The 17219-nt window shown below is 47.2% G+C and overlaps 1 protein-coding gene and 1 long non-coding RNA gene across 6 annotated transcripts in view; both read left to right on the top strand.

The window, feature by feature from the left end:
- The first annotated feature begins 2976 nt into the window (after window positions 1-2976).
- Window positions 2977-7273, top strand: LOC132694359 (uncharacterized). The gene is made up of 3 exons (XR_009617271.2): window positions 2977-3050; window positions 6033-6140; window positions 7064-7273. It is a non-coding gene; the product is annotated as an uncharacterized LOC132694359 (long non-coding RNA).
- A 1979-nt stretch (window positions 7274-9252) lies between these two features.
- ACVR1B (activin A receptor type 1B) overlaps window positions 9253-17219 on the top strand; it is a 34643-nt gene continuing 26676 nt past the window's right edge. For 2 of the 5 annotated variants that reach the window (XM_060657553.3, XM_060657549.3), the window contains exon 1: window positions 9253-9429. In XM_060657553.3, the coding sequence (XP_060513536.1) occupies window positions 9339-9429 (91 nt within the window). In that variant the 5' untranslated portion in view covers window positions 9253-9338. Of the gene's footprint in view, window positions 9430-10665; window positions 10815-12606; window positions 12722-12758; window positions 15756-17219 lie in introns of those variants that run through there. The other 3 variants (XM_060657552.3, XM_060657550.3, XM_078449847.2) reach the window with 3 other exon arrangements.

The following is a 17219-nucleotide window of genomic DNA, read 5'->3' on the forward strand; positions in this document are numbered from 1 at the left end:
TAAATAGTTCAGCCAGTCTACTTATTGCTTTTCCATGGTTCAGATGCCCAACCCTGGTGCAATCATCTGTGGATGGAGGGCAGACCCATGTACTCACCCAGGAGAAGGGGGCATTGATTCTCATCATCCAGATGGAAAAGAGGGATCAAGAGCTGTCTAGGCAGGGGGAAGACTATGGGTGAGGATTTGGTGTGTGGGTGGGGTGGTGGAGGGGTGTGTGTGGGTGTGTGTATACAAGAGGGGGAGAGAGCGAGGGAGAGGGAGACAGAAGCCAGGACAATAGGAGAGCTATCAGGGTGGGGATTAATCAGTTGAGTGACCTTGGGCAGGTTATTGAAGCTCTCTATGCCTCAGTTCCTCATCTCTACACTGGAGGGCTTGTGAAGACTGACTACTCCATCTGAAGACCTGGGGGGCACCTGGCTGCCTCAGTTGGTGGAGCATGGGACTCTTGATCTTGGGGTCGTGCGTTTGAGCCCTGTGTTGGGTGTAGAGATTACTAAAATAAATAAATAAAACAAATCACCCATCTAAAGCTCTTAGGAGAATAAGTGGTCGCTTTCTGTGCTCTACTTTTAAGTAAGTCTGGATGGATATTAAGTTCTCCTCAGGTAGAGGGCTTGACTGCCAGTTTTGGTTCCATCCTGGACAAGTCATTTATCTTCTCTGAGCCTCAATTCCTCCACCTGTAAAATGAGATCAGACTAAAATAAGTTCTAAAATCTCCTCCAGATTCAGAATGTCATGGGTTTGGCTTGGTGTTTTGGGCAATAGGGAGCCTATATGCTGTCAGGAAGGTAGATGACAAAGTGCAAGGGGCTTTCTTGGACATGGATGTGCAGCGGTGTCCCTGGTGACCACAGGGAGGGTGGCCAGGCGGCAGAGAGGTTGTGGCACTAGCAGTACCAGGGATGTGTGGTATGAGGCTCTGAACTGGAGTCTCATTAAGGGTGTGGAGAAGAGGGGGCCAGACAGGCAAAAGCTCAGAGGTCCCCAACAAAAGGAGAATGACCAGGAGAACCATCCTGTTTGGCCATTGGGCATGCTCACGTAGAAATTGAAGCATGAATCATCAAGGCTGAGGGCACCAGGCCTGTTTACCAAGGAGGCACTGGAGTGGAACAGGGTCAGTGTAAGGGTTAAAGAAAAAACTCTAAAATCATGCAATGGCCTCTGGAGCAGCGAGTGAGAAAAGCCAGGGGAGAGTTTCTCTCCAGTACACCAGAGGTCAGCATCATCCTCTGGGACCATTGCACATGGTTGATGGCATCGGGTATCTGATGTTGTCTGGGGCTTTCAGGCTGGCTCCTCTGGCCAGACTCCCATCCTCACCCACCAGCCATATCACATTCAGGTGCCTTCCATTCCTACACTGCCCTCCCTCTGCTTCTCTCAACTCTCTGTCCCATCTTTCATCTACCAATACCTATCATCCTACTTCTCACCTTTCATCCTCCAAATGTCCCCTCTTCTGCCCACCCAGGACTGCTAAGTATTTCCAGAGGAAACTGTACCAAAGTTTGTTATGAACACAGTTTTAGGTTCTGAAACCCTGGTCGGGCCCCAGTGCCACTCTGGTGATCCCTTTCTGCTTTTCCATGTCCCTGCATGCCACTCCCATTCTCCACAGTGGCTTTTACAAATGCTCACCACTTTATTTAAGCACACCCACCATGATATGCCATCCTGCCTCCTGACCATATTGTACCACAACAGAGGGCCATGACTGCAGTTTGGCTGAGAACACCCAGGTGGCCCTCTCATGCCTATAAACTCCCTTAGTTCACCTTCTCCCTCCACCCTCTGTCCAAGGCTACTCTGGATCTTGATCCTGTGTTCCCCATACACCGTAGGTTCTGGATCCATCACTTACTCCTTCTTCTTCCACAGTATCTTTGAACTCATCTTGGCTCCTTTACTGCAGTCTAAGTTGCAATCTCTCCCTTCTTACTAAACCAACAAAACACAGCAAACACTCCTGTGACCTTCTGTATCCTTCTGGAAATCTCCTTTTCTCTCTCTTGTCCAGGCTGGAAATCTGTGTCTTTACATTGGATTATTTAGCCCATTCATATTTATTGTAATCATGGATATATTTGAATTTATTTTCACCATTTTGTTTATGTTTTCTATTCATCCTACCTTAAAATTATTTTTTTGCTTTCCTTTCTTGCCTCCTTTCGGATTGATTATTTTTCTCATTCTATTTTCTTCCTTCTCTTAACCTGGAAGTTAAATAATCTATTTCTCTTCTATTAGCAAATACCTGACAGTTAATAAAGTACTCGTGAATTCATATATAATTTATACATTTTTTTATTTAGCCTTCATTTTTGAAAGACGTTTTCTATGAGTATAGTAGCCCCCCTAATCTATGGTTTCCCTTTCCACAGTTTTAGTTACCCTTGGTCAGCCATGGTTCAGAAGCAAGCAATCCTCCTGACATATTGTCAGAAAGTCAGTAGTAGCCTAACACTACATTACAAGCCTACATCATTCACCTCATTCATCTCATCTTGTAGGCATTTTGTCATCTCACATCATCACAAGGAGAAAGGTGAGTACAGTACAATAGGATATTTTGAGAGACCACATTTACATAACTTTTATCACAGTATATTTTTATAAATTGCTCTCTTTTATTGTCGGTTATTGTTGTTAATCCCTTACTGTGTCTACTTTATAAGTTAAACTTTATCATAGATATGTATAGGAAAAAAAACATAGTATATAAAGGGTTTAGTACTATCTTCAGTTTCTGGCATCCACTGGGGTCTTGGAACACATCCCTTGTGGACAGGGGGAACTATTGTATGCAATTCTAAGTCACCTCCTATTTTTCTCTTGGCCCTATTTAGTTGCTTTTTGGATTTTTGACTACAGAGCTTATATTTCTTGCAATTTTGTCTGTGAGAATTTGTTGTAGCTTGAGATGAAGGTGGCTTCCTCTAGAGATGATCTGCTCTTCTTTCTTCCAGGTACAATCAGGAGGTACCACCAGCACAGGACTACTTGAATCCAAATAGTGTGCAGTTTTTCACATCACCCAGGTAGGGCGAATCTGGAATGAAATTCAATCACGCAGGCCAGCTTGTGGTTGAGAATTCTCAGGGAAGATTTTCCCCCATTCTCACTCAGAGCCAAGGTTCAAGTCCAACAATTTTCCTTGCCTATCTCCTGGGGGAGTCAATTATTTCTAGTTCATCCTTCAACCTAGTATATTATTACCCATTGTGGGTCACCTTTGTGCAGATAGTTGCTTATTAGTCTCCTCACCTTGGGCACTTGGGCTTTGTCTTCTGTTCCCTTGCCTTTGAAAACCAAAGTTCAAGTTCACCTGGTAAGCAAATGCTCTCAAGGTGAAAGCCAGCTTTGCTGCTCTACTTTCCCCTCTTTTTGTTCCTTCATTTTTGACTCAAGTATTCTATACTTTCTTGGTAGTTTACTAAGCATTTTGAGTTGCTTCTTTAGCAGAAGGTTTGCTCAGGGAAACTGGTCAGTCATTCTGAAAGAAATCCAAACCTCCCTCTCCCGTCACAGCCAAGTTCTTTAAAGAACAGATGACAGTCTTTCTAAGCCTTCACTTTGCCTTCACCTGTAGCCCCCTGAGGTTAAGCCTCCACCCCATCCGTGTTCCACTGAACCTGCTCAGGTAAGCATCACCAATGGGCTTCAAGTAATCAAATCTTAGACATTCTTTGTTCCTCATCCTATTTTACCTCTTCTCAACATTAGAAACCACTGACCTAAGAGTGCCTGGGTGACTCAGTTGGTTAAGCGTCCAACTTCAGCTCAGGTCATGATCTCACAGTTCGCAAGTTCAAGCCCTCCATCCGGGTCTGTGCTGATAGCTCAGAGCTTCGAGCCTGCTTCTGATTCTGTGTCTCCCTCTTTCTCTGCCTCTCCTCCACTTATGCTATGTCTCTCTCTCTCTCTCAAAAATAAATTTAAAAATTAAAAAAAAAAAAGAAACCACTGATCTCTTGAAACCCTTTCCTGCCTTGGTTTCCATGAGACTATTCTTTCCAAGTTCTTTTCCTGTTTCTCTGACTGTTCTTTCTCTGTCTCCTCTTTCTTGCCAGTGTTGCTGTACTTCCAGCAACACCCCTAAGCTATTTGAACAATTATGATATGCTTCCAAATCCATATCTCCATGGCTTCAGGTGCCTACAGGAGGCCTTTCAAACTCTGTACACCCAATGGGGAGCTCATCTTTCTCCCAGACCTGCTCTTGCTAATCTGCTGAATGGAGCCACCAAGTATCCAGTCAACCAAGCCAGATTATCCTGGAATCATATGGGCCATCCCCATTTCCTTCCTCTTCCTCACTTCCCACATCCAATTAATCTTATAGCTTCCACCTCTTTCAAATCTCTTGAACCTATATTTCTTTTTTTTTTTTTTTTTAAGATTTTATTTTTAAGTAGGTGCCTGGGTGGCTCAGTTGGTTAGGCAGCTGACTCTTGGTCCAGGTCATGATCTCATGATTCATGAGATTTAGCCCTGTGTTGGGTCTGCGCGGACAGCATGGAGCCTTCTTGGGGTTCTCTCTCTCCCTCTCTCTCTGCTCCTCCCCTGCTTGCATGTGCTTTCTCTCTCCAAAATAAATAAATAAACATTTTATTTATTTTTTATTTTTTTAACATTTATTTATTATTGAGAGACAGAGAGACACAGAGTGTGAGCAGGGGAGGAGTAGAGAGAGGGGAAGACATAGAATCTGAAGTAGGCTCCAGGCTCTGAGCCGTCAGCACAGAGCCCGACGCGGGGCTTGAACTCACAAACTGTGAGATCATGACCTGAGCCGAAGTTGGTTGCTTAACCAACTGAGCCACCCAGGTGCCCCAATAAATAAACATTTTAAAAAAGATTTTATTTTTAAGTAATCTCTACACCCAGTGCGGGGCTTGAACTCACAACCCAAAGATCAAGAGTTGCATGCTCCACCAACTGAGCCAACCCAGTGCCCTCACATCTCTTTCCCATCTCCAGTGTTGCTGCCTAGGGTCAGGTCCCCCTATCTTGACTGGACTGCTGGAATTGTCTCCTTTTTGGTTTACCTTACCACCAGCCTTGCCTTCCTCCAACCACCAGCACAAAGTTCAAGTTCATTTGGTTCAGCAAAGTGGTCTTTCTAAAACACAAATATAATAAAACACACACACACACACACACACACACACACACGCACGCACACACACACATACACACACACCAACCCATCTGCTTAGAACCCTGCTAAGAAAACTATGTTTCCAAAGTATGTTTCCACATCTGTCTAGCTCTTCAACATTACCTGTCAGCTCCACCACCGGCCCCCTTCACCTTGCACCCTTTGGGTGTGCTGCCATGCCGCTCGTGGTTCCCCTAAATGCCAGGCAGTTTTACTTCAGTATCTTGATTGTGTCGCGCCCTCTGCGGGGAACAACCTCCTGCTTTCTCTTGCCTCCACAAGCCTCCTATCTATCTAGGGGACACTCATCGATCTTCCAAGAGTCAACTGTAGCATGGCCTCTCCGTGAAACCTTTCCCACCTCCTCAGCTTGTCCCTGCAGCGTTGAAGCATCCAGACCCTCCTGAGTGCCCCCACTGCCCCTTTACTGGTGTGTGTTATAGCATATATCACATGTTGCCTTTTTAGAAATGCTTGTCTTGATTATTGTAAGTTCCATGAAGGCAAGGAGCACGACTTCTCCAAGTTTACATGTTGCACCTTGTATACCATAGATGCTCCACGCGTGCTTGTAGAATGGATGAATGAAGATGAGCCATTACTTTCTTGAGGTTAATGACCCTGCTATCCACCAAGGCAAACTATGCCAAATCCCATAAGATGACAACGTCTTGGTGCGTTGTGACTAAGATGGCAGCTGTAACACTGGATGGTCCAGTCATTGGAGGCTGGGGAGCTCCAGGGAATCCCATGACAAAGTCCAGAGACAGGGCAGACAGGGAGTTTAAAGAGTATGATGTGGGTCCAGTCCTAAGATGAAGGAGAAACCTTCACAGAAGATTTTTTTTTTTTTTTACAGAAATGGACACCTTGCTGAAACTTTCAGGGATGGTCAGAGAGCCGATCTGTGAGTGGGACACCGATAGATTGGGCTCTCTAGTGCTCGGCTCAGGACCTAAAAGGGAAGGTAGGCACATCATCTAGGAAAGCTCTAATTTGAGGGGGTGTGCCAAATTCTCAGGAATAGGGTGTGAACGATCCAACCCGTCCCACACCCCTGCCAGTCTAATTTCCCCACCTTCAGCTGGCTCTTGGAGACCAGTTCCTGGGAAAGCATGAGATGCTATGATGTCAAAGGAGCACAGGACCAGTAAGTAGGCTGTGGCTCCAGTGCTTAATTATACGTGAGCTTGGGCAAGGTGCTTCCCTTCCCTAGCTCTCAACTGCCTCACCTGTAAATTGCACACACACTGACATGCCTCAGCCACTTCACAGGATTGCAGTAAAGGTCAAATCATCCTCATCCTCATCACAGCTATTTTTATGTCCCTTCCTGTGTGTCAGAGGCTATGCTAAGTGCTTTACATACAATATCCTCGCAACATCTCTGCGACATAGAACTATCATCGGCTCCGTTTTCCAGATGAGAGAATCAAGGTTTAGGGAGGTAAAGTATCTTGCCCAAAGTCAAATGCTATCAAGTGAGATGGTGGAGCTGGCTTTTGGGCTGTTGCCCCAGGGTTCTGGTTCTCCAGGCTGTATATTCAGGTATCTAGCCGACCATGCTGTCTGGGAGAAAAGCAGCCACTGGTTCCTCCTGGGTCTTGCAGCCACAGTGGCAGCACTCAGCAAGGTTTAGGGGAAGCACAGTTCCTTCTCCTTGGCCTCAGCAATGTGCTCCTGAGGGGTTAGTTTTCTCTCCTCAACTGCAGGGTTTGGTTAAGGTAACTGTATTGAATAATGCCCCCCCGCCACACACACAATTCATGTCCACCCAGAACCTGTGATCGTATTTGGAAACAGGATCTTCGTAGATGTAATCAAGTTAAAATTAGTTGAACTCATACTGGATTCGGGTTGGCCCTGATCCAACGACTGGTGTCTTTATAGGAAGAGAGAAATTTGGACACAGACATACAGACACAGAGAGAAGATGGCCATGTGAAGGTGGAGGCAGAGAATGAAATAATGCTTCCACAAGCCAAGGAACACCAAGGATTCTGGGAACCACCAGAAGCCAGAAGAGACAAGGAAGGATTCTTCCCTAGAGGCTTTAGAGAGAGAGTATGGGCCTGCTGACACCCTGGTTTCAGATTTCTAGCCTCCAGAACTGTGAGAGAATAAATTTCTGTTATTTTAAGCCACCCAATTTGTGATACTTTGTTAAGGGAGCCTTAGGAAACTAACACAGTAACCCAGTGCTGTGCACATCACAGCTGGGTCCCCTAAGTATGGGTGGAGCAGGGTTTGAGAGACCAGTTAGATGGACTGGGGTGTGTGTGCCCATTTTGGGGTAGTGAGGGAGAGCAGTATAAAAATAAGGTGTTTACTCATCCAGCCACTGACCCACTTGTAGACAGTGTCTCTGCGTAACTTTGCACGTGTGTGTTTGCATGTCAGTTGTGTCTGGGGGATGTGGCTGCAGTCTTTTTTTTCTTTTGGAGGTGAGGAAGAGCATTCTTCAGATTGGTGACAACTTAAAAGGTAAGGATTCCATTTGGGAAACTCTGCCCCCTACCTCCAGTCACCCTGTCCACCCCTAGATCTCACATGATGACATACTGTACTTAGATTAAGAAACTTGCCCGAGTGTTCATGCCAGTTAGTTAGAAAAGGAAAATTCAGATCCAGAAGTCTGGTTCCAAAGACCCTGCCTTCTTCATGAGTTCAAACTCTCAAGCTAAAGAAAGTAAACTCTTTTCAAAAAGATATGGGCGATTCAGTTTGCTTTCTATAAGCACTTCTTCCTAAATTTGTAAGTGACACTTGTTTGTTTTTTAATTTTTTTGTTTATTTTTAAGAGAGAGACAGAGCATGAGTGGGGGAGGGGCAGAGAGAGAGAGAGAGAGAGAGAGAGAGAGAGAGAATACCAAGCAGGTTCCAGGCTCTGAGCTGTCAGCACAGAGCCCAGCCAGGGCTCGAACTCACAAACCATGAGATCACGGCTTGAGCCGAAGTCAGACTCACAAACCGTGAGATCATGATGGCCTGAGCTGAAGTCGGATGCTCAATCAATTAAGTCACCCAGGTGCCCCAACACTTGTATATTTGTAAAATATTTAGAAAATATTGAAATGTTTCAAGAAAAAGTAAAAAAAAAAATATTCTGGCAATACTTACTGATAATATCGGGTAATTCCTTTCCAGTCTTTTTTCTGTACAGTTATACATTACCAACAAAACTAGAATAATGCTGTAAATAGTTTGGTATTTTGCTTGCTGATTTAACATTATCTCACAAATATCTCACCTTACTCGTTTCTGTAATTTTTTAGTTACTAAATAATGTTCCATCATATTGATGGGCCAGCATTTATTTGTCTTCTATTATTGCCTACTTAAGTTTCCAGCTTTTTACAATGATAAACATGCAACTGTTAACATTTTTCGTACATATTTGTCCTCATCTCTATCATTTCTTGAAGACAGATAAGGAATAATAGCAGTCCACAGGTATGGATATTTTAAGGCGTTTGATACATAATGTCAAACCCAAAAGGGTTCTATCAAGGGAGGGTTCTACCTCCGGGCAGAATGGGAGTGCGTCCCGAAGTACCCTCACCAAGACTGAGCGGTAGCATTAAAAACCTGGCTCTGTCCTGCAAAGGGCCCCCCCAGGCTGCGATCACACAGGTTGCCTGCGTCCGGCGGATGGCAGGCGGCCGCGCGGGACAGGGAGCCCAGCCAGAGGCCGGTTGCGAGGACCCGGGCAGGACGCGGGACGTGATGGGGGCTTGAGGCTCGGCAGTGGGGATGAAGGGAACGGGAACACGCACGCGACTCGCCGAACATTCGATGCGGGGGAGGGGGTCGGTGCTGATAACTGCACGCTGGGCGGGGCGCAGGCCAGGGTGGAGGCCGCGTGTCAGGCGCGGGCCTCTCCGCGGAGCGCTCCGCACCCACCCGTGAGGTGGCCGAGGCGCGGGCCCCTCCCACCCCTTTAACAGGGACACTCCCCTTTAAGGCGGGCGCCCGCGCGCACCCGGCCCCGCCCTTCGGGGGCGCGCGCGGCGGCCGCGGCGCCGGCTCGGCCGGGAGCGCACGTGCCGGCGCCGGGCGGAGGAGAGGGAGGCGGGAGCGGGGCTGAGGGAGGAGGGGAGGCGCCGGGGGCGCGCGCGCGCGCGCTGGGCGCTGCTGGGCTGCGGCGGCGGCGGCGGCGGTTACTATGGCGGAGTCGGCCGGAGCCTCCTCCTTTTTCCCCGTTGTCCTCCTCCTGCTCGCCGGCAGCGGCGGGTCCGGGCCCCGGGGGATCCAGGGTGAGTCCCGGGCCGGGGGGCGGGGGCCGGGATGGAGAAGGCCGGGCGAGGGCGAGGCCTCGCGCCGCGGCCCCTAGCTACAGCGCGCCCCCTCCCCACGCGCACAATATGGCCGGGTGGGGGGCGCGGAGGAGTCGGGGTGACCCTCGGTCGGCGTCCCCAGACCCCCGAGGCGTGGCTGCCCTGCCAGGACCGAGCTCACGCGGGGCCCCTGGGGACCCGAGCCCCCTTCCAGACGGAACTGGTTTCGGGGAGCTCTCGGGGTCGCGCTCCCAGCACCCCCTTGTTCCATAGAGGGGAGAGCGGGATCCCTTCCCTAAGATTTGGAGATCCGTGCTTCTGCCTCTCAGCGTGTCCAGGGGCGGGGGTCTTCCTTCCCTCCCACCAGATGCTCTTGGGGGGGCGTCTTTTCTCCCGCCAAGATTGAGGGGCTCGGGCGATGGGTCTTTGCTTCTCCGAGGTACCCTGATGGTGCGAGCCCTTGCGCACCTCAGATGACAGGGGAAGGGGTCTCTAACCTTTCCTTCAGGACCTGCACTTGGGGTGTCTCTTCCCCTCCCTCCCCTCCCTCTCCTTCCTCCCTAATGTTCTGGGAAAGGGAGTCACATTTACCCTGCGCACAACCCCTTTGAGTTCAGTGGGGCAAAACCCCCCACATACACATGCCCCGTGGAAGCTGTTGGGAGGAAGCGAGACCAACAGGCCCCTAAACGTTTTTGTAGCTTGGCTGTGGAATCTCTTTAACCCTAGGAAACCTAGTTCCCGAACGGTTAATCAGCATCTAGGTGTATTTGCTTTCCGCCTCGCCTCCCCCACCCCACCCCAGGGGGCCCATTCAGTTAATCACTTTGTGGATGCCTTTCAGGTGAAATCCTAGAACCTACCTCCAACCCCCAAGATTATTTAAAGATCCCACCACTGGACCGACTCTGGCCCTTGGTCAGTACTTATTTACCTTCCCACACAATCCCTTTTCCCAGCCCTGCCCCCCACGCACTCCCCCACCCTCACACGCCCCTTACCTTCCAACCCCCACCCTTCCCACTCTAGAGGTGGGCACCTTTTCTGTGGGACACCCGGCTCGGTGTGTTGTTTATGAGGCTTTGGGGGCAGAAAAGAGCAGATGAAACCCTAAAATATTTAACTTAAGAGACTCGTCTTAAATGTGTTTTGGCATTGGGGTAGCAGATGAAGGTTATATTTGGCAGTTATATTGAAGTGATTATTGACCCGCAGATGGATCTGGGAGAGACGATCAGGATTGTATTCGCTCCCGATGTACAAAGCCTGTGCTTTGACTTCTCAGCAGCCCCTAACCTTCCAGCTATGGGAGATCAAGTGTGTGCACTGTGGCTGTCCTCTCTACTAAAAATAATGATTCTCAGGTGGGTTCAGGCTTCTTTAATAAACCAGACAAACAAGAAAAGACATCATCCTACTTTGGAGTCTCAAAAACAAGTTCATTATCTCCAGCTTTGATATTTGCTCCCAGTGGTGTAGCCTGTGCAGTGGGGTCTTTGTTCACTGGCTAATGCTTCTGTTAAGCACCTCGTGTGTGTTCCTGGGTCTCGCTGCTCTGTGTATGGGTAACATGCTGTGGGATCTGATAAACATGGTGAAGGTGTATGAACACAGGCCGTCGGTTGTGGTAAGATCATGGTTTTCGTGAATAATGTTTGCCGGGCCTTCTTATGGGCCATGTTCTGGGAATGTGTAACATGATGTTATTTCTCTAGTAGGATAGTAAATAAGGAGGCTCAGCCTTCAGGTTTGTCATTTTGTATGTGTCTGAGTAAATCTTTTCAGTTCTCTCCATAGAATTTTTTTATACTGGCCCTAATATATGTAAGATTTTTTTAACAGCCATTTCCCTGTTGATTTGGTGTAATATCTGTGGGGTTTTTCTTGTGGTGAGCCTAGTTAAGAATGTTTAATTGGTAATCCAACTGGTTCTGAATAGGACAGAGTTCATTTTTTGTAACCTTCCTAAAATGGATGTTTGTTGGGATGAGGATGGGTGGGCATAATAGAGAGTTGGTTTCTTTTTTTGGTAAATTGGAAATTAGGTTGTGTGTCCAGCAAACATTCTCGAAGGCCTTTAAACTTCTTGGCCAGACACTACAGTTTTTTCCGGGACACATCTAGTTGCCAATAGTGCATGCTACAGAGACCACTGTTGCAAAAGGCTGAAAGTAAAACGTCAGTTCTGGGAAAATAGAGGCTGTGGGATAACAAGAAGTTGATTGCTTTCCTCCCCTGCATTTCCTCTGTGTGCTCCCCTAGGTGGGCTGGAGGAGTGGCAGAGCCAGGGAGCCTTGATGCCTGGTACTTGGACGTGGCATGAGGGCAGCAAGGGATAGGTGTTTCTGTTAGGGCATGAACTGCGACTTTGTGAAAGGCCAGTGACAAGGAGAATGAGTTCCAGGTTGTAAACAGCAACCACTTGATGGGTATAGCAGGTTTTAAGGCCTACTTTTGGAATTTCCACAACAGTCTTTAAAAATATACAATTGCATTTGTTAGTGGTGGGAGAACATGACATTCGTTTCTTAAGACCAAAGCAACGAGGGAGACATTTGAGGTTCTGATAGGAATATTTTGAATTTCTGTGAGCAGACTTCATCTAATTTCAGGCCAAGTCTTAGAATTTTGTTGAGGGGACATGGATTTGAAGTACAGTGAGAGCGAACTCTTGTAGAGAAAAAGAGAATCTCTAGTTACTTTTGTTAAAAGAGCTCCTGGAACAGATGTGATTAAAACATAATAAAATGGCTACTCTGGTTAAAGGTTGGAGCCAGATGGAGGGAGGAGGCCAGGTCTCAGCCCTAGAACTTTGCTCCCTTACAGGTTGTCCTTGAACAAGTCACTTGCTTAACCTTTCCGTGACTGCCTCAGTTTTCCCTCTGTAAAGTAAGGAAATGGTGTGTGTAGTTCTTCTTGGGACATTTGTGAGACTAACTTGCTGATAGCCAGTTGGCTGGGAGGTATTTTTAGACACAGTTTCTGACTTCAGTGAAGGAGCAATGTTGGGCTACTTTTTATCTTACGGGGCAGAATAACATACTCTTGGGATTGATAGGGGCACCACATGCCACCGCGTGGTTGATTTCTTCTGATTCGTGCATATTTTTGTGGACCGTTTCAGATTTCCTCAAGTTAATTTCTGTCTTTTGACAGGCTCTTACATCGTATCCCGGGCAGCGTACCTGTGCTAATCAAAGACAGTCTGGAGGGAGCGACCTGCTTTAGGTTTTATTGGTTTGGCAACGTTTTAATTCTTACGCAACTCTGGGTATGTTTATGGCACTATGTAAATGTTACATAAGAACATGGAGGCTGAGAGGTGGCTGGAATGGTGCCTGTGAACACAGGAAGGTTAGACTGAGGACTTCATCCGAAAGGACCTTGGGAATCTGCAGTCAGTACAGGAAGAAGCTGCACTTCATTTTCCTCTAAAAACCTTTTTAGATGATTGTGTCTTTCAGGTGGACTGCTGTGTTATAAATAGGTTTATTCTCCACCGGTGAGCTAATTGTAACCTTGCTACCAAAATATGAATCAGTAAACGAGGAGACGTGCTGCTGCTTTCGGCATGTCCTGTTGAAGCTGCTTGTTGCATTTTGGAACATGAGTTGAATTGTGTTGCAGTCTGTTCTCATAATAACTCAGGAGTACAGGGTGTTGAGGTGGAATGGAATTCTCAGTCCATGGTGCTTTAGATCTTCTTTATTTGTGAAGGTTAAATTAGAATACCGAAGTGGCTCTTTTGTTTTAATTTTGAAATCCTTATTGTTTACTGTTCAGCATTTGCTCAGAGCAGCGGTGAACATGAATTCTGGAATCCCGCCTCTTTGTCTTGAATTCTTGTGTTACTGGTCTGTTACAGGAGGAGTTGATGTAAGGGGGTCTTATCTAATTTTCCTCTCTGTATTTATAAAAAGCAAATCCTGGAGTCCCCTTTCTCGCCGGTCCCTCCGACGCCGGAAGTGCTGCTGGCGTTGGTACCCCATCAGTTTGGCCCGGCCTGGGAATGCCAAAGCCTTGGTCGGAATCAGCCCCTCAGACCCGCAGTGTGGCCCGCACCTCTCCCACTCTGTAGGCACTGCCTCATGGCCACGTTCAAATACTTACCTACCTGCCTGCTCCTGGGGTTCGCTCTCCTCAGTTTCTCTCACACACTTGGTTTGACCTGCGCTTAGGCTTTCAGAGGCACCGTCCCTGCTCTTGCCTGTTCTCTCTGCCTGCCGGCTTCTCCGCCAAGTATAAATGTAACACCAAGCAAAAATGCTATTTCGGAGCGTATCTCTCTTTCCCTTACTCGGTAGAGCCGCCAGCATTTGGTTGAGCTGTGAAGTTTCCATCCCAGACCATCTTACCTGCTCTCTGGGTTTCAGAGACAGTGCCTCCTCGGGCAGCTCTGGTGTTCTTTTCGGTTTTCTTCTCTCTCCACTTCATCCCAAGCCTGCGCTTGTCTCGTTGAATACCTTGAATTTAGCGTGATGAAAGTAACTGCTCTTCCCTTTAAAAGTATCAGTCACCCCTGATGTTTACACAATTACGTATGGGAGATTTCTTTATTCATTAGGTTGGGTATGTGTGTGGAATGGTTCTTGGCTTGGGGAGATGATCCCAAGAGAACAAGAGAGATAAAAATCCCCGAATCCGTAACTGTCATGACAGTAGCAGTGGCTGAGACTGAAAATAAATAAGTAAACACAGTTCTCAGTCATGAGTGCTCCGGAGAAAATAAAACTGAATGATGTGCCAGATAGAGTGTGCTGTGAGCTACCATTTCACGTCTCTCTCAACTTCATGGTTTCATCTGTAAAACAAGGCTAATGTAGCCCAGTGTCTTTATTCATGGTACTTATGTTGTGTAAAGTTGACTGGAACACCGGATTAGCAAATACTGAACTACTGCTCCTAGGGGAGAGATGGCGTTAGGTTCCCGTGAGCCACTGGTCACCACATTTTCGTCAGGCAGTCAGTGCATAACCTTGCTAATGTGTGTGTTTCTGTTTAAAGACATCTTATTCAATATATAGTGTTGGTTCATTAGCCTTGAACTTGAGGCCAACAGTACCACAATGCAAGCCTGAGCAATGCTTATCTGATACACATATTGTCTCCGTAAGGCACATCGCCGTCGTCTTGAACTTAGGAACGCTGGACAGCGTCTTAGCACTACCCTTGGGGGCCGTTTTAAGTGGTGAAATCACCAAGAGAAAAAAATGCAGAAAGGGGAAAAGTGTGGCACAGAGTATACTATGAAAAGGACGCATATATATTTACTGTATGAAAGCTGGAGCAAGAAGACAGAGCGTCGTCCCCTTGTTCACTGTCAGCCGGGAACACATGTGTCGGACGACTCACGTTTTTTACCACTCTGCACATGTGTGTGAATGCCCGTGAGAATGCCGAGAGTATTGATTTTGAGGTTACAAATAAATTTTAATGAGTATGGAACCTATGGGTGACCTGTATTTCGTGAGAGCCATACAGATAATTGTGGCAGAGATAAAATTATATCGTGTGGAGTTCCAAGAATTCCTAAATGGTTTCACTGAACCAGAATTTGAATATAGACAGAAGTCCCATTTACAGCCTGTAAATAAGCTAAATAAATATAGAGAGAGTACTACTCTAGTGGTCTGAAGATTCCTTTAACACATACTTATTGAGCACCTACCATATGCCAGGCACTATCATAGGTGCTAGAGGTACAACAGTAGACGAAGGAAATAAAAATGCCTTCCTTCATGAAGCTTACCTTCTGGCAGGTCACGTGGACGATAAATAAAGATACTATATAAGGTGATTCTGCCTACCATGCTCCACCCTCTGCCCCCTCCCCGCAAGATTTCCTGCCTTTGGAATATACCACCTTCCAGTTATGAAACATGAATCTAGGCACTGCTTTGAAAGGATTTTGTAGATGTAATTAAGGTCCCAAATCAGGTGATCTTCAACTAGGGAGACTGTCGTGGTAGACCTGACCTAACCACGCTAGCCCTTTGGAAGCACTTTTCTCAGCTGATTGCAGAAGAGGAAGTCGGAAGTGATCTGGCTGGTTTGGAAGAAAGTAAACATCCATGTGTGAACTGCCCATGGGGGCCACGTGGCCAGGAACTGCGGGCCAACTCCCAGAACTGAGAGTGGTCCCTGGCTGTCAGCGAGGAGGGAAATAGGGACTTCAGGCTTCCATCCACAGGGCCGTGGAGTTTGCCAACAACCAGTGAGCTTGAAAGAGGTCCCAGCCCTGAATGAGAAGGCAGCCCTGGCCAACACCAGTCACGCTGTGTCTGGACTTGTGACCTACAGAATCTGTGAGATAGTAAATAAGTGGTGTTTGCAAAAATGTGTGCGTGTGGTGGCTTAGATGGATATGTGAGGGGAAGGAAAGCAGGAAGGGAACTAGCTAGCCAGGATGGGTTCGAGGGGACTTGAGACCTGGTGCCCAGCCATGCTGGTGATGGAGCTCGCGTGTGAAAAATTCTTTGACCGCATGTGGCTTTCGTCTACTGCCAGTTACCTTTTCCTAGATATTTGTGAGTGAGTGGAGGAGAGAGGAGATTATGGGTGCTTTAGAGATAAGTTTTTTAGGTGGTTGCAATGTTTGAGTTGAGGAATCCGAACTGAAGCAGGTCTTTTTTTATTAAGTAGTTGTGGTGAACCTGCCTTGCCCTAGATCATCATGTGTTGTCTTGGTGTACATTTGTATATCACATTTTATATTTGTGGTCGATAAAATTGAATTGTAATAAGCATTCATTTCTAATATCCAGGATGAAGCTGAATGGTGAGAGGGGTACTGAAGAGTCTGTGCTTGCCCGTTAGAGGTTGACACACAAACTGACTTTCCTTCTTCTTCTTGTTGGAACAACCACAAAACTAGGAAGAGTTTAGACCCTTGTCACACACCGGGACGGCAGAAGTGATAAGGGCATCTGGTTTACCAAACATTTACCATATACTCAAGGGTTATGCTAAGGACTTGTACACTTACTCTGTACAGCTGCTCTCTGAGCGCTCTTATCCCTGTTCTGCAGATGAAGGGACTGGGGCATGGAGAGGTTCAGTGCTGAGCTTGAGGTCTGTCAGACTCCAAAGCGTATGCTCTGCATCCTGTACTCTACCATATACTATGAGGACTATGAAAGTAATTGGCTAACCAGTCTCTGCCTCCAGTCTCTCACTTGTCCTCCATGCTATTGCTGGGTTTAACTTTGGAGAGCATGCCCTCTGTATCTCATGGTTCTACTGCTTGTATGTGGCCTCCAGGATAACCCCCAGACCCTTAGCCGGGCATCACAGTGCATCTGATCTGGCCTGGTCTCCCTTACCATCCTTGTCTCTGGCTGGAACCTTGCGCCGGTCTGTTCGCTGTGGACCTAATATGCCTTGTGCTTTTTTTGGCCTTGGCCTTCTCTTCTTAGCCAAATCGACCCATCCTCCAGTGTGGGATCTTTGTCCTCTTGCCTTCCCCTGGTCGATGAGTCCATCCTCCTCTTTTGTCCATCCTGCTCCTCCCAACCTCCCAGACTCTGCCCCCTAAAAATTGATGCTAGGAACTGGCTTATTCTTGAAAGAAAATTTTTTTAATGTTTATTTATTTTTGAGAGACAGAGCATGAGCAGGGGAAGGGCAGAGAGAGAGGGAGACACAGAATCTGAAGCAGACTCTAGGCTGTGAGCTGTCAGCACAGAGCCTTACGTGGGGCTTGAACTCACAAAGCGTGAGATCATGACCTGAGCCAAAGTCGGATGCTTAACCGACTGAGTCACCCAGGC

This window comes from Panthera onca, chromosome B4 (assembly GCF_046562875.1).
Source record: "Panthera onca isolate mPanOnc1 chromosome B4, mPanOnc1 haplotype 2, whole genome shotgun sequence".
Classification (NCBI taxonomy): Eukaryota; Metazoa; Chordata; class Mammalia; order Carnivora; family Felidae; genus Panthera; species Panthera onca.